The sequence below is a fragment of the Maylandia zebra genome, linkage group LG3 (assembly GCF_041146795.1).
Source record: "Maylandia zebra isolate NMK-2024a linkage group LG3, Mzebra_GT3a, whole genome shotgun sequence".
NCBI lineage: Eukaryota > Metazoa > Chordata > Actinopteri > Cichliformes > Cichlidae > Maylandia > Maylandia zebra.
Genome location: NC_135169.1, coordinates 10,891,445 through 10,913,313, shown reverse-complemented (window position 1 = coordinate 10,913,313; position 21,869 = coordinate 10,891,445). Strand labels below are relative to the sequence as shown.

General features: G+C 42.2%; 1 protein-coding gene across 1 annotated transcript in view; it reads right to left on the bottom strand.

The window, feature by feature from the left end:
• Positions 1–510: 510 nt before the first annotated feature.
• Positions 511–21,869, bottom strand: part of LOC143416659 (protein NLRC3-like) — a 30,039-nt gene continuing 8,680 nt past the window's right edge. Inside the window, exons 6-9 of the mRNA XM_076882108.1 lie at positions 21,527–21,700; positions 17,254–17,427; positions 1,734–1,780; positions 511–1,585 (exon numbers count right to left, since the gene is read on the bottom strand). Coding sequence (XP_076738223.1) covers positions 1,026–1,585; positions 1,734–1,780; positions 17,254–17,427; positions 21,527–21,700 — 955 coding nt within the window. The 3' untranslated portion in view covers positions 511–1,025. The remainder of the gene's footprint in view (positions 1,586–1,733; positions 1,781–17,253; positions 17,428–21,526; positions 21,701–21,869) is intronic.

The window sequence follows — 21,869 nt, the reverse complement described above, 5'->3', positions numbered from 1 at the left end:
CAACCATTAAGTAGTGTCGCCTGTCCGCCTCTTTTCATGTCTGATGTCTCCACAGTTCAGTTAGCAAGCATTTAGTTAGCACCAGCGACTGCGCTAACAAACATACAGCAAATAGTGAAAGTTTGGTAGAGAAAGCTGGTTGGGTAATACCAAGTATGCGGCGAAGGGGGGGGGGGGGGGGGGGGGGTTTACATTACTTGAAGATTAAACATGCCACTAGTTTGCTGGCAGTAATTGAAATGATTAAAGAAAATCAACAGGCTATTTAGGCAAGATAATTCATAATTTTATGAACTGGAATGATGAATTTATATTGGGGATAAATAAATTGTCACACATAAACTATATTATAATTGATGGTCCAGTAGAAACAGCAGGTGGTTTGAGCCCTTCTGATGCAGCAGAAACAGGATTTGGAGGAAGATGTTAACAGATTAGAAAGAATTGTACACTGTGAATCAATGCAAGTCTTTCTAGATACACAGATCTTTAATAATCCCTCAGGCAGGTTCCTCTGGGACAGACACAGATAGAGACGCCAATTCTGACGTCCTTTGAAAGCCTGACTTTGAATTTTGATAACTCCTCATGTGCACAGATGTTAATTCTACATATTCCTAGTACTGAACTCTAAATCAATATGAAGAAAATGCTCCTACTAATCTGCATATATGTTGATATCAAATCCTTTTCCAGCACATGGATGAATCTCTATAAATCTTTCAATCTGATCAGAATGGGCACAGTGTTTTTAATGCAGCTCCCTGATGTTTGAAAAGCTAAATGTCCTACACACAATAGAAATAGAAATAGAGATAGAAAGAATGAGTATTGAAACATTTGGATAAAGGACTGAAGAGGAAGAAGTTTACAAGGAATCATTTAGAACAGTTTGAAACATCAACTGATTGAATCCATGAATCTGAAAACGTGTTTGTGAGTGAAAGAGACAGACATGTACAGACTGAACTATCTGTTCAACAGTCAGAGTGTTTCTCTAACAGGAGACACTCTTTACACTCCACTCAGCACAGGGACACTGAGGAACCATGACAATGATAAAATACACCAAACCCAGGATAAAGAGTTTCAGTGAATGTGGTGTTGAAGGTGTGGAGGTGGATCAGAGTGTCAGAGGAGACTCTGTAGAAGGACAGAGTGCCAGCAGGACAGTCCACATACACTGCTGCTCTGTTAGAGACAGAGGAGGAGGAGGAGGAGGAGGAGGAGGAGGAGAAGATGATGGATGTTTGCCTGCTGTTGTGCCTCACAGAATGAGGACCATCCTCAGAGCAGCACAGACTCCAGGACTGATCATTCCATCCAAACACATAGTCATCACTGTCTCCTTTCCTTCTGATGCTTCTGTAACTCACTGATATATCAACGTCTCCTCTCCACTCGACCTCCCAGTAACAGCGACCAGTCAGACCATTTCTACACAGCAGCTGAGGATGTACGTCAAATCTGTCTGGATGATCAGGATATGACTGAACCTCCTTCACACGTGTCACCTTCCTGTTGTTGTCAGACAGTTGGAGCCATTTGTTCACTGTGTTTGTGTCGATTGTGAGTTGACAGGAATCTGATGGAGAGAACAAACACAATCCAGCTGCAGTTATTGATCCATCATCTGTTCATTGATTGACACTTTGATGATGACTCCTGACATGATGAAGATGGTTGAATGTGTGCTGCTTTGTTTTCATGAATCCCATTAAAAACACACTTACACTTCCTCAGACCTGGTCTCAACCATCGGACTCCAGCAGGCTCCACCCTGAAAGGAGGAGGGGGGTCAGAGCAGCACAGTCAGCATGCACACATGGACATTACATGGCTCTCACACACACACTGTTACACACTGAGGAACAGTCCAACATTTTCACAAATACACTTCAAAGCGTTGAGTCATGTGAATATTGTCATCTGATTGGTTTGAATCCTCTAACCTTAAAATTTTTAGGTTTTGGCATTTCATGTCTTTGTTTTCTCTCTCTTTAAAATTTACTTGAGACAATGTGGGGAGATACAAACTGTTGAGTTAGTCATCAGTGAATAAATTATAGCCTTAACGCTGATGGGAGTTCTTGGGAATATAGTGGGTTTTGTAGGTTTGATCTGATATTGTGATTGGCAATGTTTTCAACACCAAGTGTTAGTCATTCATTCTTTCTGTCCAGATTGAAACATATCAACAATCAAGATGGGTTGTAATGATATTCTATATAGTTAAAAACCTCACAGAGCCTCTAGCGTAGCCACAGACTGTATACATTCAATCGATATCCACACTCTCACTAATAAAAGTGCCCAATTAGGAAAAATGCTCCAAATTAAAAGCGGATGAGTCCATTGCTGTTCATAAATGTTTAATAAAGCCAAACACTTATGAAAACCACATCGTTGAACGAAGAGCGAGACCATTTCTGTTATCTAGAAAGGTCAGTGACCTCGTACAGATCTGTGCTTCTCCCTGGTGAAACAGAAAATAGTTTACTGTATTATTTGTTGGTATAAATGTGGCTCAGGAGGTTGAGCGGGTCGTCTACTAATCACGGGTGGCTGTAGCTCAGGTGGTAGAGCAGGTCATCTACTGATCGGAAGGTTGGTGGTTCGATTCCCGGCTTCCCCTAGTCTGCATGCCAAATATCCTTGGGCAAGATACTAACCCGAAATTGCTCTCCGATGCATTCATCGGAGTATGAATGTGTGTGAATGTCAGTTGTGCTTGTGTGAATGGGTGAATGCACAAGTTATGTAAAGCGCTTTGAGTGCTCAGAAGAGTGGAAAAGCGCTATATAAGAACCAGTCCATTTACCATTTAATCTGTCACAGAAAGAACTTGAGTTATAACTAGGGATGGGTACCGGTGTCCGGTGCCATGATGGCACCGGTTCTGACATAAACGGTAGTAACCAGACCGAAAAGCAGCGCACAGTTCGGTGCTTTATTTCGGTGCTTTTTTTTCCTGAGCTGTGATACACTTCTAGCCAATCATTTTACGTTTCCGAGGATAGTAGGCGGAGCCAGGTACGTACGTTCTGTTAGAGCAGAGCTACAGATTAAAAATGTCCAAGGCGAAGCGGTCGAAAGTCTGGCTGTACTTCACAGCAAAATATGCAAACTCAGCAGCAACAAGTGCTTTAAGCTGATACTGTGATACTGTCAAAGGAGGTAACACCTCAAATCCGATGAAACACCTGGCGACGCATAGCGTTTTGTTAAAGCCGAGAAATGCGCCGTATGATAGCTTGCTGCGAGACCTCACACCGAGCGCATCTACTGTGCGTGGGTTGCCTGTTATCTGACCCGGAGTTAGCAATATCCCCCAAAACCCCCGAAGAGGAGAGTCCTGGCCCCTAGCCCTGCCAGTGTAGCAGAAATGATGAGGATGATGATGGCAGCAGCAGCCGTTCTTCTCTGTGTGAGTAGCTTAATGTTCGTGTGTAATTTACGTTGAGTAGGCTAACCACGTTATTACATTAATGCATGTAAAGTGAACTAGCAAACCTCATCATAGCTACATGCGGCTGTCTTCTTGTTTGATGGCAGATGCTCCCTTCACCCTGGCCAAAAAGGCTAAAATGACCAAAGAAAAAGTGGAAAACAGTTAAACATGAGAGGTTTTGGGCAAAGTTTGTGTTTTTTCCATTGTTTAAGCACTGCTTCCATCCAAGAATGATACCATATATGCCCCATAGCTGCAGAAAAGGCTAACATTGTTATCTTTTTACAAAAAAACAGCTGAACATGAGAGGTTTTTGGACCAATTTTGTGTTCTCCATTCTTTAAGCACCGGTTTGAGCACCGTTTGAGCACCGGCACCGTTTCAAAAGTACCGATTTGGCACCGGTATCGGATAAAACCTAAACGATACCCATCCCTAGTTATAACGATGTGAGGAGTTCATGCTAAGTAGGCTATCATTAGTGGCTAATGCTAATTTAAGGTGAAAACCATTGGCAGCTAATGCTAATACCGTTTTCCCTTGCTTTATAACCATGTAAGCATCTAAATGCTAAGTAGGCAGCTGTTAGCGGCTAATGCTAATTTAGGTTGAATTAGCATTAGCTGCTACTGCTAGTAATGTTTTCCCTTGCTTTCTAACAATGTGAGTAGGTAATGCTAACTTGGCCACTTTGGTCCACTCTTGTGACCATGATGTATTCTGACAAACTCTACATTTACAGCTGAAGCCACAATAACTGTGTTATCAAGTACATATTTTTCTGTTATTGTTGTCAAACAACAGAATGAGAATAAAATAGTGATTTTAACATGACCCATAAACAGGATGAGATTAGCAGCATTAGCTTATCAGAGTTTCTAGTATTTAAGCTGCCATTTCCAAGTGTTAGCTGCTCCTGTCTGCCTCTTTTTCACACACACACAGACTGAAATGATTCACAGCCTTGTTTCTTTCTCGGACAACACATTTTAAAACTATCTAAACCTGTTCATCCTGTCAGTTTCACTGACTGTCATTGTGACTGTGGACATACAGCACAGGAAACACACACATTAAACATGTCTGACACTTTATTAGGTACACAGTGGCCATTGTCTCAGGTACAGTACATCTGGGACCTAATAAAGTGGCGAGTCACTTGTTTATGAGCCATCTACCTTCAGCTTTTTTAGCCGACCTGTTTACCTCCAACTTCTTATTAGCAGAAGCGAGTCACAGACCGAGTCCATAGGAAGCAGCAATCCCACCACAACTTCTCCAGAAATGACATTGTCTGGTTTCATTGAGTTATTTTATTTCCATACAGAACCGACTGGATGTTATCAGCACTGTGAGGTTATTATATTATCTTATGCCATGTTATACCTCTAATTAAAGATTGTGAAATCATTATGTAGTTTTAGGTTTCATTACTCTGACTTAGAAGAAGGTGACAACTATTAGATTTATTAGACTGATTGTATTGCATTAGACTGCTGATTTATTGTGAATGAATGATATTGTTTTATTGCACTTCATACTGCTGATTTATAAAGAGAATACTGTTTACAGTGAGTCATGGACTTATTTGTCTGATAAGAATGAACAGAACATACTGCACAGGAAGCCAAGGTCATAACTTAGGCTCACTGAGACAGAAAGAAGGTGAATGCTTAGTTTGGAGGGGCTGAAGCTATAAGAATGTGAGAAACGGTCAGACAGAGATCTGCCGGACACCCTCCTGTCCACATCTCCCGTCTGGACGTTTATGCTCAAAGTGTTGCATGGAATAAAGATAGTGTTGATTGAGCATTTATACACCGAGTGTTGTTCTTCCTTCAGACCAAAGATCAAAGAATTGGGGTATTTAACAACTTGGTGCTGTGACCCGGATCTTTGGTGTGCTGAGGAAGGCAGATTTGGCCTGTGGTGAGATCGTGAGATGAGGCGAACAGAGGACCGGTCCAACAGAATGAAAAGGTGAGCACCACCTGTTGTAATAAATCGAAGTGTGCATATTGGACATTCTAAATTAATCTGTTCACTACGTTACACGCATTTTCACATTAAATTCTGTCGTTGTCTGGTTTTCATCATGAGAAAACAGAACACCATAGTTGAGGCAGAATTCCAGTGTGTGTAGGTTCCACATTGAATTCCACATTTAACGAAAAGTTGAAAAGTTAGGGCCAAAGTTTCAGTATATGAAATAGAGTATGAAATAGAGACTGGCTTTTGGTGTAGAAACACGTTGAGCTCAGAGGTTTCTGTGTGTGTTTCTGCAGATGAGATGCATTCTCCGTGTGTTTCAGTGTGTGAGATACGAACATGGTGACAGTGATGGTTGAGGTGTGAATTAGAGGGCACCAGAGCGAAGACACATTTTAAGATACTCATGATAACGTCTAGTGGGCCTTGTGGATTTTGTTCCTTGAGCGGTTTCCCCACCGGTAGTTCGGACGCGGCCCAGAAGTAGGATAGCAACCTTGGGTGTGGAACCCCAAAAAAGCTTGTTCATGGTGTGCCAACCCCCTTGCTTGTGGACGCAGAGGCAGGCCCAGCGGTGTCTGGTTAGCCAAGGTTGGCGACTTGAGAACTTAGGACTCGAATTAGCCTCAGTATAAACAAAGAGACTGCTGTGTAATCACGGGTTGATGTTTATTCTGGTGTAGAACAAGATACATATTTTTTTAAAAATCACAGGTTGAGTTCTACATTGGGTAAAAAGGTTGAATCACTCGCTTCAGCGGTAATAATTGTTGATTGTTGTGTGCCTGTCCCCTGACAAATGTGTTTAAAACAAATTAAGAGTAAAGAAGAGGGACAGAAAAGAGGGTAACTCGGAGCCACATAGAGACAGGCTTAATTGGGTGAAATTCTCAGTTGTGTAAAAACAAAAGTGAAAGGTGAGTAGTGATGTGAAATACGTTGGGTTTTAAATTTGGAGAAATAAAGGTAGAGTGGAGAACTATTGAGAAGCAGAGAGAGGAATGTTTTGTGAGACTGGTGTGCAGTTTGTGCTGTAAAGCTGGGCGTGTGGCCTACTTGTCTATGGAGCAGTGGTGAAAATGATATTAAAGAAGTGTCTCAGTGTGTTAATACAGGTTACGGACCTGGATCAACCGTCCACCACGAGCACAGTGGCCGCAGCAAAATGATAGATTAACATAATGGGAACCACACCCAGCAAGAATCAGCAGCTGTGAAACGGACAGCAGCGAGGAGAGAGTTAGAGGAGAAATGAAGGTTTTAAGAGCACATAGCTAGCAGAAAGCTAAGGCAGAGAGAAGCTTTGCTGGATCTGCAGCTCCACATAAAATTAACCCGCCTACTAATGCACACACATGCAATGAAAATCAGCTTACACTCGTGAACACGTGAAGGTTTTTCAGCAATATTAAAGCAGGGAAAGTTAACATACACTTGTTGTTAAATGCTAAGTTTATCCACTACTAACAAATAAAATCTATGGGTTGCGGGACAACAGCTTAACTTTAAAAAAAGAAAAGAGAGAGACTGGTATGACCAACCTGTGATGACACAATAGATTTAGTGGTTAAGAGTCAAATTGTGAGATGTTTTTTGCTGATTGAACAACACAAGTGATTACTGAATGAAGAAAATTCTCTTTTGTGTGTTTAAACATGATCTTAAGAATGTAAACATGTGCCTGTGTTGTCCTGGCAACTTGGTGGGCTATGAGTTGATTATGTTATTAAAAAATAAGAAGGGGGGAGAGAAGGCTGACACAGGGCCCGGCCCAGCCTTTCTCCCCTCTCCTTGTAACACAGCAAACACAACATCATTTTCCTGTCCGTACACTCCTGTCTGTTTTTTGTTTTGTTTTTTCTTTGTATGCCCCATTACAGGCTGCTTTGCAGGCCCTGGAAGCCGAGGCAGACCTGGACTCCTCCCTACCGTCTTCCACGTGACCCTGACCAATCGCTGCCGCAGCTGGACCCATAACAACCACCTGAAAATGTCAACGGTGCTGCAGGAAAGGGATCTTATGAAACGGAGACGGAGGACGCTAAACCCAAGGCCCCTTTCACTACATGAGGGACATTCCCAGACAGCTTCAGCTAACAGAGCTGTGACGAGACGCCCATAAAGCCCGGATAAAAAGTGAGTCCGAGCCGCATAATGCTGACCTTGATAACTCTGCATTAACACTGTGCAGGACAGTGATGGACCAACACGGATGATCAGGCAGCAAAAAGGGCGTGGCAGCAACTGAGGTCAAAAAGCACCTCAGAATGGACAAAACACAGAAGACGATGCAGGTTTCACCTGCGGTGAGCATGGACACTGGAGAAAGGACTGCCCCAGTTGGGGCCAGAGCCAGGATGGACAGAACTGCAGTGATGGTCACAAACAGACTGGAAAGGAGGAGGGCAGGACCCCAGGGCACGCTTCAGGCTGTGGTTTACCCAGAACACCAGAAGAGGAAAGTGATGAACAACCACACACATCTACACACACACTGACTCAGCATGAAGTGATACACACACATGAACACATGTGCACTCGTTGATTGAGTGAGAAATGACACACACACGTCTGTGTATGGCTGCTCAAGGCCTCGACTGAATTGTTTACTGTGCTTCACACAGCCTGATGAGGAGCAGTGGCACAGAGGTTCATTTCGGAGCGCCGCATTTTCTGTCATTGAGACTTAATCATGCAGGAACAAAAGGTGCTACGGCACCTGAGGTTCTAATTCCCACACAATGTTGTCCCAGGAGGAAGCAGAAAACTTTCCTGTGAATTTCTGGTTGATTTTGGGGTTTTGCTTAACACTAGGTTGATTTTATCAGTGAGGTTTGGGTTGTTTTCTTTCTCTAAGAGAGAGAGAGAGAGACGGTTTTATGCTTGGACATGTCTGCAACGGGCCCTACTATGTGTTATTTTATTAGTATTTTATTGGTTACGCCTGTGTTTGCTTTTGTTACAGTGCACTGAGATAAGAAATCTAGGTGTGATCCACCGGTGGTGATATTTTGTGAGTTCATGATTTAGCAATGTGTGAATGAATGTGTGTTACTGGACTGTGATGGACTGACGATGTGGACTAAAGTTTTGACTGACTTTATACGGAGACACAAACTGCACCACCTTTAGAATTAGTAAATGTTGAGCAACAATTCACAGCCTGTAAGAGAAGGGTGGATGCTTAGTTTTGTTTTGTTTTTGCAGGAGCGGGAGGATAAGAGAGACTGGAGGGGGAGACTGTAGCTTCATATGAGAGTGTGGAACTGCAGACTGAACCCTCAAAATAGAGTTATGTAATAACAAACACTGGTCCACGTGATTTAGGTTCTCACTTAAAATAGACAATCATTAAAAGTAGAATACAACTGACAGGGACATGTGATGGGATGTGGTACTGCAAAAGAACAAGAGCAAAGTAAAGAAAGAAAAAACTATTGTGTTTAGTTTTGATCAATTCAAATTAAAATGTACCATTACACTCAGAGGATCAATATGAAATCAAACATATGCAAATTCTGTAAGAAGCACATGACTGATAACTGTTCTGTCCTGAGCTTTTGTTTCTTATAGCACCCACTTGACCACACCACCAGTTTTCACGCCAAAGGAGGGTAATTGCAAATGTTCGAGGGAGGAATATCACCAAAAGTGGGAAAGGTAAGTCCTGATGGGGGTGATAACACCTTAAATTTCACTTACGGTCAAATTCCTAAAATTTAACACCAAGCATAAAATTCTCCAAAATTTAGAGACAGAGAGGAGTTCTAGATAAACACAATTTAGAAAACCCTATAGGGAGTGACAGGTAGAATCTATAATATTTTGAAATAACACCCAATAAAAGGTTGACCATGTTGATTATGTTTATTCTAATGTGCACAGATTGTCTAATCTGACCAGGGGATGCAATAAACAGGACTGTCAGAACAGTCTGTGTTAAAGTCACCTTTGACAGTCCAGACTGGGATGGCATTGGACATCCTCAGGGTGGAGAAAGGGTTGGTGTGACCAAGGTGTGGTTTGGCTGTTTGTATGTATATTTCAAAATGATACAGCTCTGGATGGACCAGTTACCAGGACATGGAAGGAGGACAGACTCATTAAATGAGGAGAAGGAATTTTCTGGGATTGAAGGTCCTCTGGGTGAGTGGTTGACTGAAGCATGCAGAAAATAAAAGCTATCATTTTGTCATTGATTGGTAATTGATTGATAATTGACCACATTCACACCTATATGGACTTGTTGTGGACGCGGTCTATTTCATATAGAGGACTCTAACTGACAGATTGAAAAACAGTGACTAAGGGAAGAACATGCAGTGCCACTGTCAGGTTTAAATTGTTGATTGTCATTTATGCTTAGAAATATTTACTCATATATGCTTAGAGTTTTATAATTGGTTGTAGATTGATAGAGGTTTGATCCTCAGCAGTCTGTAAAGACTCTGGGTGCCTTCCAGAGCACTCTGGCATGCACACACACCTTAAGGTCATGAGACAGGTTATATCTGCTCTTACTGATTTATGGTACAGGAGGTTTGGTATTTATGTTCTACTCTGTATCTGGTTTAGTATAAGAGCCCTTTGTTTAGATGGACCGCTAGACTCCTGGCATCCGCTTTGGGGAGTCTTTACAGGGTCACATCTTGACCACACACACACACACACACACACACACACACACACACACACACACACACACACACACAGTCAAGGTACTCTTTGTTCACCGTGGATGGACAGATCGATCCGCACTGCAGTAAACGCCAGGACCGCCTCCTACAACGCGGGTCTCGCCACTGGCGATATGAGCGGGTGGGTTCCTCTGGGAAATTCGACTTCCAAAAAAAGCACAGCAACGACCGAAGTTACAGTTACAGAATTGTTATATATAAAAAAAAAAAAAAACACCCAGCACGCCCCTGCGGGCGGTTTATCCTTCAAGCTCGGGTCCTCTACCAGAGGCCTGGGAGCTTGAGGGTCCTGCGCAGTATCTTAGCTGTTCCCAGGACTGCGCTCTTCTGGACAGAGATCTCCGATGTTGTTCCCGGGATCTGCTGGAGCCACTCGCCTAGCTTGGGAGTCACCGCACCTAGTGCTCCGATTACCACGGGGACCACCGTTACCTTCACCCTCCACATCCTCTCGAGCTCTTCTCTGAGCCCTTGGTATTTCTCCAGCTTCTCGTGTTCCTTCTTCCTGATATTGCTGTCATTCGGAACCGCTACATCGATCACTACGGCCATCTTCTTCTGTTTGTCTACCACCACTATGTCCGGTTGGTTAGCCACCACCATTTTGTCCGTCTGTATCTGGAAGTCCCACAGGATCTTAGCTCGGTCATTCTCCACCACCCTTGGGGGCATCTCCCATTTTGACCTCGGGACTTCCAGGTTATACTCGGCACAGATGTTCCTGTACACTATGCCGGCCACTTGGTTATGGCGTTCCATGTATGCCTTGCCTGCTAGCATCTTGCACCCTGCTGTTATGTGCTGGATTGTCTCTGGGGCATCTTTACACAGCCTGCACCTGGGGTCTTGCCTGGTGTGATAGACCCCAGCCTCTATGGATCTTGTACTCAGAGCTTGTTCTTGTGCTGCCATGATTAGTGCCTCTGTGCTGTCTTTCAGTCCAGCTTTGTCCAGCCACTGGTAGGATTTCTGGATATCAGCCACCTCCTCTATCTGCCGGTGGTACATACCGTGCAGGGGCCTGTCCTTCCATGATGGTTCCTCGTCTCCCTCCTCTTTCTTGGGTTTCTGCTGCCTGAGGTATTCACTGAGCACTCGGTCAGTTGGGGCCATCTTCCTAATGTATTCTTGGATGTTCGTTGTCTCATCCTGGACTGTGGTGCTGACACTCACCAGTCCCCGGCCCCCTTCCTTCCGCTTAGCGTACAGCCTCAGGGTGCTGGATTTGGGGTGAAACCCTCCATGCATGGTAAGGAGCTTTCTTGTCTTTATGTCAGTGGCTTCTATCTCCTCCTTTGGCCAGCCTATTACCCCAGCAGGGTACCTGATCACGGGCAGGGCGTACGTGTTGATGGCCCGGATCTTGTTCTTACCATTCAGCTGACTCCTCAGGACTTGCCTGACCCTCTGCAGGTACTTGGTGGTTGCAGCTTTTCTAGCGGCCTCTTCATGGTTCCCATTCGCCTGTGGGATCCCCAAGTACTTGTAACTGTCCTCTATGTCTGCAATGTTGCCTTCTGGTAGTTCAATCCCCTCAGTTCTGACTACCTTCCCTCTCTTTGTTACCATCCGACTACACTTCTCCAGTCCGAACGACATTCCAATGTCATTGCTGTATAGCCTGGTAGTGTGGATCAGTGAATCGATGTCTCGTTCACTCTTGGCATACAGCTTGATGTCATCCATGTACAGGAGGTGGCTGACAACTGCTCCGTTCTGTAGTCGGTATCCGTAGCCAGTCTTGTTAATGATCTCACTGAGGGGGTTCAGGCCTATGCAGAACAGCAGTGGGGACAGAGCATCTCCTTGGTAGATCCCGCACTTGATGGTGACTTGTGCTATGGGCTTGGAGTTGGCCTCTAGTGTTGTACGCCACATCCCCATTGAGTTCCTGATGAAGGCTCTTAGGGTCCCATTGATCTTGTACAATTCTAGGCATTCCAGTATCCAGCTGTGGGGCATTGAGTCATAGGCCTTCTTGTAATCAATCCAGGCAGTGCACAGGTTGGTCAGTCTGGTCTTGCAGTCTCGGCTGATTGTTCTGTCTACCAGTAGCTGGTGTTTTGCGCCTCTGGTATTCTTGCCAATTCCTTTCTGTGTCCCGCTCATGTATTGACCCATGTGCCTGTTCATCTTAGCCGATATGATGCCTGACAGGAGCTTCCATGTAGTACTGAGGCAGGTTATTGGTCGGTAGTTGGAGGGGACCGGTCCCTTCTTGGGGTCCTTGGGGATCAGGACCGTCCGGCCTTCAGTTAGCCATTCCGGGTGTCTCTCGTTAACTAGCAGCTGGTTCATTTGTGCTGCCAGACGCTCGTGGAGTGCAGTCAGTTTCTTCAGCCAGTAGGCGTGAACCATGTCGGGCCCTGGTGCTGTCCAACTCTTCATACTGGAGACCCTTTCTTGGATATCTGCCACTGTGATGGTTACTGGACCCTGTTCAGGGTATGTGTATATATATATATATATACACACACACACACACATATAAATACAGAGACAAATATAAATAAAATATACGAAGGGGATAAATAGAATAAATAGGAATAAAAAATAAAAATACAAGTGAATTGCACATTTCAAGTATTGAGTCTATTGCACTGTTGACTATTTACAAAAAGTATTGCACAAGGTATTGTACAGTGAGGTGAAGAGGCACTACAGCTTAGTTGTTCCCCCCTCCTTTGTCCTCCTGTTTCCCCTCCCTCTCCCCTCCAGAGAGGAGTTAAACAGTCTGATGGCGTGTGGGACAAAGGAGTTTTTAAGTCTGTTAGTTCTTGTCTTTGGGAGAAGCAACCTGTCACTGAACAGACTCTTCTGATTGTTTATGGCCGTGTGCAGAGGATGCCCAGCATTGTTCATAATGTCCATCAGTTTCTTTAATGTCCTTTTCTCTGCCACTGTCACCAGAGTGTCCAGCTTCATGCCGACCACAGAGCTAGCCTTCCTGATCAGTTTCTCCAGCCTATTATATCTCACAATTATACCTCTAATTAACCCTTTAAGACCTACCATAGAACCAATTCCGCCAGAGCTTATATTATATTTTTACATGCTGTGGAGCCATTTTTGGGAGCATTTCAAGTTGCTATACATCAATACAACCATTACAGCCTAAATTTTAATAATATGTCTGCATTAAGTGCATAGTAATTACATAATTTGCAAAAAAGGGCAATAAACTACAAAAAAATTGAAAAATCGTTTTTGTTTTTTAACATATATTTGTAGTTAGAGAAATTTAAGAGGCTTATCCCTCAAAACTGTAAATACAAAAAAAGTTGCACAAAATAGTTTCCTACCACAGGAAATTTATTTTGAGTGTCTTCATAGTTTTATTTTTGAAATACACCAATTTTTATGCACTACAGAAAAAACGAAAATAAATATTATAGTGCAAATTTGCAAAAAAGCAGCATATGCATCAAAATAAACTATTCCCAGCAGTGCAATATGAGTCCAAAGCATCCCAGAAACGACACAGAAAGTCATAAAGTCAAACATAACTTTTAAAAACACCAGTAGAGGCTCATGAGGCCTTGATGTTAAAAAACTTCATTTCCGCGAAAATGACGTCACTTCCGGTTTCGGGCAGGTAATGGCGGACATGCGATAGTTCATGCCGATGGACGTAGGAAGTGTTACAAACAGCTGATCGATCGGCAAAGCGTGTTTCTGGAATATCATGTTTTTGTTGCTGCAAGCGCTTTTTATGCAGGTTTTGCAAAGCTTTATGTGGAAGGAAACTGTGACCGAGGACAAGCTGATGGCATAAGATGTAAGTACAACTCCTCCGGTTTCATATGCAAAAAAAATTATTGCGCTAGCTTACGTGGTTGCAGAGCTACCGGGATTTAAAAATAGTTACGCAAAACGGAGCGTGCCCTCTCCCACCGGCTTTAAAGTGTTAAAGATTGTAAAATCATTATGTAGTTTTAGGTTGCATTATACTCCTGACTTAGGAGAAGGTGACAACTATTAGATTTATTAGACTGATTGTATTACATTAGACTGCATATTTCTGATTTATAAAGAGAATACTGTTTTCAGAGAATTGTGGCTTTATTTGTCTGATTAGAATGAACAGAACATACTGCACAGGAAGCCAAGTCATAACTTAGGCTCACTGAGAGAGAAAGAATGTGGATGTTCAGGTTTCATGACTGTGGAGGGGGCTGAAGCTATAAGAATGTCAGAAACGCTCAGACACTTTGAGATCTGCCGGACACCCTCCTGTCCACATCTCCCGTCTGGACGTTTATGCTCAAAGTGTTGTATGGAATAATGAGAATCGTGTGGAATAAAGATAGCGTTGACTGAGCATTTATACACCGAGTGTTGTTCTTCCTTCAGCCCACAGATCAAAGACTTGGTGTATTTAACAGGACACAGAAAACACCGTCCAATCAGCTCATCTCTCGGCACCTGCACTTTGCTCCCACGTGCCTCTTGTTAGCAGGTAGCTCCCAGTGTATATACTGCCCTCTTTTCCTGTGCCTGCTTTGGATTTCTGTTTGATGGACTTTGTGTTTCCTTATTTTTCACTTTTGCATTTGGACCAATAAACACTCCTTTTTGTCACTTCCTTCCTGCCTCTCTATCTTCCCCTGGGTCATTTCTAAATGTATTTATTGATTGTATTCACTTCAATTATTTTATAGTACGTGTTGGCTTTTCACAGCACATTATGACCTTTATCTATGAAACGCACTGAAATTCATACATGCATTTGTGCAGGGCTGCTTGCATTTAAATGTACAGAAAACATCTCCCTGTAGTTGTCAGCTTCTACCTGATTAGAACATAATGATTTGTTTTCTTTTGATAAAGCAAGGCTAGGCTAACAGTTTCCCCTGGTTCCACAGTTTATTTTAATCTAGGATCAATTTGTCCTCGGCCTCTCTGTAAAGAGATGAATCTGATCTGAATCTGGATCAGAGGAAGACAAAGACGTTTCCCAAAATGGTGGACTGGTAAATATACTAAGATATCTACAAGTGGTGACTAAAATGTTCCTGGGTAAGTTTCCATCAGAGACCTTGTACATGACTGTTGCTCAGGGTTAATTGACCAGGACTGCAGAGGCTTCAGAAGTTGCCTTTGAATCCTCTGGTTTAAAAATTTCTTCAGCATTAAATGAATCCAGTGACAGTTGTCAGTATTTCTGCTGCTGCACAGCAAACAGTAACTGCTCAGGGTTCATTCAGCAAACTTGATTTTCAAATCACAAGTTCAAACAGCACGTATGCTGCTGCCACTGAAAAACTTGGTTTAACACAGTAACAGTAACCTGAAGCGTCCATCAAACTGACCAATCATATTAGGACCCTCTTCCTTTGGACTCCGCCCTCCAAACAGTCCAGAGTCAGCCGATTTGTGTGAGCGGGATTGGAGAGTACAGACTTATGAGCGAGAGCGTGAATCTGCTGCACCGCTGAGGTCGACACATGCAGGTTGTTGAATTACACAGCAGGAATTCAATTGGGCTCTTGACTACCCTTTTTTCCCCCAAACAAGAACATTTATTATGAAAGTTAATTTCACTAAAAACTGCTGGAATTTGAAAGAAGAAAGAACATGGAGTCCATCAAAGGAAATCAATCTGAGTTTCTTTTTGTTTCCTGCTTGAGAGATGATCCTGTATAAATGTATTTCCTTTTTTCAGGCTTTTTGTGACCAAAGTCAGATTGTGTCAAACACTTATCTAATTCAAGTCAAGCTTAAACACGCTGTGATCAGTTAATGTTGAGTTAGAGAGTTTCTATAAATCTATATTCTTCATGCAACAACTGGACAAGAAGCAGATGTGATTCCAGCAGACTGATGTTCAGAGTCCAGCTGTGGCTTCAACAGCTTGTTGTTCAAAGTTTCATCATATCAGCAGCTCATGACAGGAAATGGAAAAGTCACTTAGAATGATCATTTCTATCAGCTTTTTATATTCTCAGGTAAAGAGCAGACACATGGTATGTAGCTATGAATTATGGGACAGTATCTATCAGTCATATCCTTTCATAAAGGATACTCCAGTGTCTTCTCTGCTAAAGGAGGTAATAAAGGAAGAATTGAAGCACCTTTCCTCAGTTTTTGGAGAATTCAAGCAGCTCTTATTGTTTTTCATGCTTCCCGTGCCTGCTTTGGATTTCTGTTTGATGGACTTTGTGTTTCCTGATGTTCGGCTTTTGTGTTTTGGCCACTAAAGCTTCCTTTTGTCACTTCCTCACCTGCCTCTGCGTCTTTCACCTGTCCTTGGTATTTTTTTTACCTTTCATACAGAGCATTTCAGGGTGCTTGCATTTGGAACATTTTGCTGTAAAGAAACATATAACATGCAAAAAAAGTATCTCTCCATGCAGGTGAAGCAAGCCATCCTTAAGCCATGACAAGAGAAAATCATCCAAGAAATTCCTGGAATATTAGGAGTGAAAACAATCCATGTGATCTTAACCCAACTGAACATTTCACTTGCTGAAAACTAAACTTTGGACAGAAAGGTCCACAAACAAACAGCAACTTAAAGCTGCCACAGTAAAGGCCTGGCAGAGCATTAAAAAGGAGGAAACCAGCATCTGGTGATGTCCATGAATTCAAAACTTCAGGCTGTCATTGGCCAGCAAAGGGTTTTTATTATTAGTATTAGAAATGAAGATTTATTTTCACTTATTTAAATTGTCCAATTGCTTTAGAGCCTCTAAAATCAAGGGATTGTTTTAAGAAAATGCTTTAGTTCCTCACATTTTATTATGTTCAACACACTGAATTAAAGCTGAAAGTCTGAACTTCAACTGAGTTTTTTCATTTAAAATTCACCGTGGTAATCAAAATGACAAACTGTTGTCTCTGTCCAAATATTTTTGGACCTAACTGTAGGTCTACTTTTAATGAAACTCTCAACATGACTTATCAGTTATCATTAATGTTCCTGCAAACAGACTCCTTGGAGACCCCTACATAAATATCCATGTACTATCCAGCTAGACTAGTGTGTCTGTCCCTGAAAATATTCCTGCTTGTGTGATTGTTCATGTCTCATCTGCAGGAAACAAACAGGAAGTGAGTGAAGGACACAGGAAATGTTTCCAGCTCTTCCTCCTCTATCAGCCATTCTCTCCATACCTGAGAGTGTCCAGTCTCCAGCCTTGATCCTTCAGTCTAGCCGACAGCAGCTTCATTCCTGAGTCACCTGGATGATTGTAGCTCAGGTCCAGCTCTCTCAGATGGGAGGGGTTGGAGCTCAGAGCTGAGGCCAGAGAAGTACAGCCTTCCTCTGTGATCAGACAGCCTGACAGACTGCAGACACACAAAACAATAATCCATCTGTCAGCAATCACTTTCTGTTTGTCACATATAATAACATCTATCCATTTACATCCACAGTGTAAGGTAACAGCCTCCAATATTAGAGAGAAAGCCCCAAACATCAGACAATCCACTGTGAGCAGCACTTGGTGATGGTGGGAAGAAGAACTCCCTTTGACACAAAGATCCTCCCAGTGAAAACAGGCTCCAGGAGGAGCATCTACCATGACTGGTTGCAGGGTGAGGGGAAAGAGAAGAGATGAGCTCAGAGAGACAAGAACAAAACAGAGAGACAAAAGTTAAGGACACGCAGTAGTGACATATAAAAGCATCAGGAGTGAAAAGAGGGGAGAAGAAAGCAGAGGCCAACAAACAGCTGTAAACCTGTGTGCTTATTACAGTAAACACAGCAGTCTGTTCTGTTTGACTAAACTGATTTATTGCGTGTCTGTAGTTGTGTTGTGAACTGTGCTGGGCTCGTCTGTGTCCCCGTTTAACAGAACAGCATCTTCAAGACACACAAATGCTTCCAGTGTTTCAGTTTGACGAAGCCTCGCTTTGCCCATCGCTGCCTTTAAAACAGTGTTTGTGCTGCCAAGGACATCTTGTATTGGTCTCATGTCATGAATGGGAGTGTTTCAGGAGGCAAACTGAACCTTTGATGAGTTTGGTGTCTTAAACTGAGGAACAAAAGGACACGAGGAACAAACTAAAGAGAATCTAAAAGAGGCCGGCAGCACATAAGGAAGAGAAACTGACACTGACATAAAGACTGAGGGAAGGACAGAGCCATCTATACAGCTGAGGTCATCACAGGAGGGTCATGTGACACAGAAGAAACTCATCTAGACAACGTCTGACACCAGAGACCATACTTACCAAAATAAAACAGGTTGACAGGCTGACTAATGACATTTCGTTGTCATTGCACTGTCTACTAGAGTGCTTGAGAGAGGTCAAAGATTGGCTCTCCGACAACTCTCTTATATTGAATGAGAAGAAAACAGAAATCGTGCTGTTCGACAACCAGACTTCAGAGGGCCAATTTACTGATACTCGTGGACCCCTTGCTGCCTTTCTTTCTGGCACTATTAGCAACGTAGGTGTTCTCTTTGACAGCTCCTTTAAGTTTGACAAACCTCTGTATCCTCTGTAGTTAAACCTAGTTTCTACCAATTGCGTCAAATTTCAAAGGCCTAGCACTACGTACCGCACAAGGACCTTGAGAAACTAATCCATGCTTTTGTGACCCCTAGATTAGACTACTGTAATTCCCTTTACTTTGTTCTCCAGTCCACCCTTCTTCATAGATCGCAGCTTGTCCAGAACGGTGCGGCACGCCTTCTGACTGGAACCGCAAGGTTTGCCTCTATTAACCCAGTCCTCGCTGACCTGCATTGGCACCCTGTCAAATGCTGAATTGAGTTTAAAATTCTGTTGCTTACCTTTAAAATGATAAACAATACTGCACCGTGCTACCTCACTGAACTCCATATACCCCTATACCCCTAAGATCATCAGGACAATGACTCATAGTGCAGCCTAGATCCTGGCTAAAGACCAGAGGTGACCGTGCTTTTGGAACAATCTTCATGCTGCTATTTGACTCCATCTATTAATTTAAATCTCAGTTAAAAACATACCTGTTTGACCAAGCGTTTTCAGTTAGTGCACATCCCCTATATTTTACCCTTATGTTACTTATCTTCTACTAATGTCCCACTGTATAAATACCTCCACCTTATATTTATGAATACCCTGTAATTTTATCTTCTAAACTATACTCTAATGTTTCATTTCTTATTTTGTCTGTACCTTTTTGGGTTTTTGTACTCTGTTATAGCCTTTTATCTTTTATCTTATGTTTTAACCTTTGGTGTACCTTAGGTTTTAAATGTGCTACATATATATAGTTGTATTGTATTGTATTGTATAGTATAATGAACAACCATGAGTGGAACAGCGGAGTGAACTGAGCAGCAGGAGGGAGGGTGTTTCTCCAAAACATGTGTCCATCACAATTATAGACAGTTGTGTATAATACGTACCTTGTTCATATTTGTCCAACACTTTTTTCTGTCAGTGTTTCACAGAATATCATCAAAGAGTCATGACAGTGACCATTAATGTCACTGTGGAGAGGCTTATTCCAGCATCACTGACTTCATGGTTCCAGTTTCCATCACTAAAGACTACATGTGGTAATGCTGCTGTTAGCCATGTTAGCACGTTAGCTCCAACAGGTGGTCAGTGTGAGAGCAGAACATGATATCAGTGACATCCAAAGAAGGAAGGAAGACACTGTTGAAGGCAGCGAGCTGTGACTGCTGTGAACAGTGTTCTCACACTCTTTTCTCCCTGTGTCAACATACATGAGGCTGTTTCAGCTGCTTAGTTATTCAGTGCAACACACCACAAACACCTTTATACAGCTAAATATACTGAGAGCACACTGCTGTGGTTGCTGTGGTAACCATCCATATATCCAGCTGTTTGGGGCCGAGTCTGCTTCCTCATCCTTGGGGAAAAACCATCAAAGTTTGATGTGGTTTTTTTTGTTTTATTTGTTGTTCTGCACACTGTGAAACAAAGCTAGAAGCCACTGTGGAACAGTGGGAGACTCAAACCCAGGGCCCAACCTGCTACAACAACGGCCACAGTCAGAAGGATTTTATTAAGTCTCATTTTCTGTTCATTAGGAAAAAATCAATAATGAAGAGCACATGTTTATAGAGGCACATTCAGACCAATGACAACAGTCCATTCACACTGACCTCCACCTTTTTAAATGTGAGTAAACACATCATGGTTCTGGTGCTGATGTGGTATCTGGGACAGGTGATGATTTTGAACTCAGTCTGAGGTTTGATTACACTGACCTGCACTGCTTTATCCTGTTTATGACACATTTATACCCAAAGCCTCAGCTGGATAACAAAGAACGAGGAAAAACACATTTGTTGAGACAATTGTTAACAAATGTGGCGAGAGTGTTGAGTGATGTTAACACAGCTACACAAACACCTCAAACTCATCATTATGCTCAGTGTCTCAATAATGGCATATTGAATAGAAATAAAACAAAGATAAATATGTTGTAGTTAACCACTATAATGAATCGGAAAATACAATAACATGATTCTAATAACAGCCTCACTTTGTAAAGAGTCTGACTTTGGATGTGTGTTTGTGGTGCAAGATGTGGGTGAAAGTTACACAGATTATGGGGATAAGAGCATCTTTAGGCCTGACTGTGCTCATCGTACCTCCAACCTCACCAAAGATAACAACTAAATCAGTATTAGCTCAATAACATTTCCTGCAGTTAAAGTGCAATTAAAATGTGGACATTCACTTTTAAACCTTGTGTCAAACAATAAAAAATAAAAGTCTGAGTATTATTCTTTATGCACACAGCTCTTGCAGATTACTCCAGCCTTAATAATAATAATAATAATAATAATAATAATAATAATAATAATAATAATAATAATAATAATGATAAAAATAACCTTTCCTTTGATCAAATGTTCAGGCTACTAAACTCATCCCAGAAATAACAAGTGACACCATCAATAGTGTAGCTACCTTTAACAGGTGGCGCTGATAGGATTTGACCTATAAGGCTACTGCGGTTACTTCTTATCAGGGTTAGTAGGGAAGACATCTGGAGGAGGTAGTTAGTAGTGGGTAGTTAGTACCGGGCCAGTCCCCTCCCCAACATTGGCTCCAGAACCGTGTATTATCTACTGGGTAAGACTGACTGTTTTATCAAACTATGGCCATTACTGCTGTGATCATTTGCAGCCCAGTGTGCCGCTCTCTCTGCTGAGATGAACCACGGGAGCTCACCCAGTCATCCCTTTCTTTCTCTCAAGAAGAAGTGAAATGATTTTATTTATTATGTTAGGAGTCTAATATTCTTTAAATCAAACTGTAATGAATGTACTGTAAAACATTTCAGAATACAGACAGAATATAAACAGACAGAAACCAAGCAAGGAGATTTAGTGGATGAAAGGTTACCTGTTTATACAATAATATAATTCACATTTCAAATGATCATCTGTGGAAAAGTTTGAATCCTGACCTGAGAGTTTCCACTGCACACTGTGAACTCTTTAGTCCAGCAGACAGAAGCTTCACTCCTGAATCCTGCAGGTCAGAGTTACTCAGGTCCAGCTCTCTCAGACTGGAGGACTGGGAACTGAGGACTGAGCACAGAGCTTCACAGCTTCTCTCTGACAGGTTACAGCCACTCAGTCTGAAATATAAAATAAAATATATAAAACAAATATGAACGGAAAGGTTGTTAATATATTTCACAATATTAATTCTTGTCTTTCTATTTTAAAAGGAAACATTAACAAACTAAGATACATCATCATATGGATGAACTTGGATAAAATTGAATTGATCAGTTTTGAAAAACA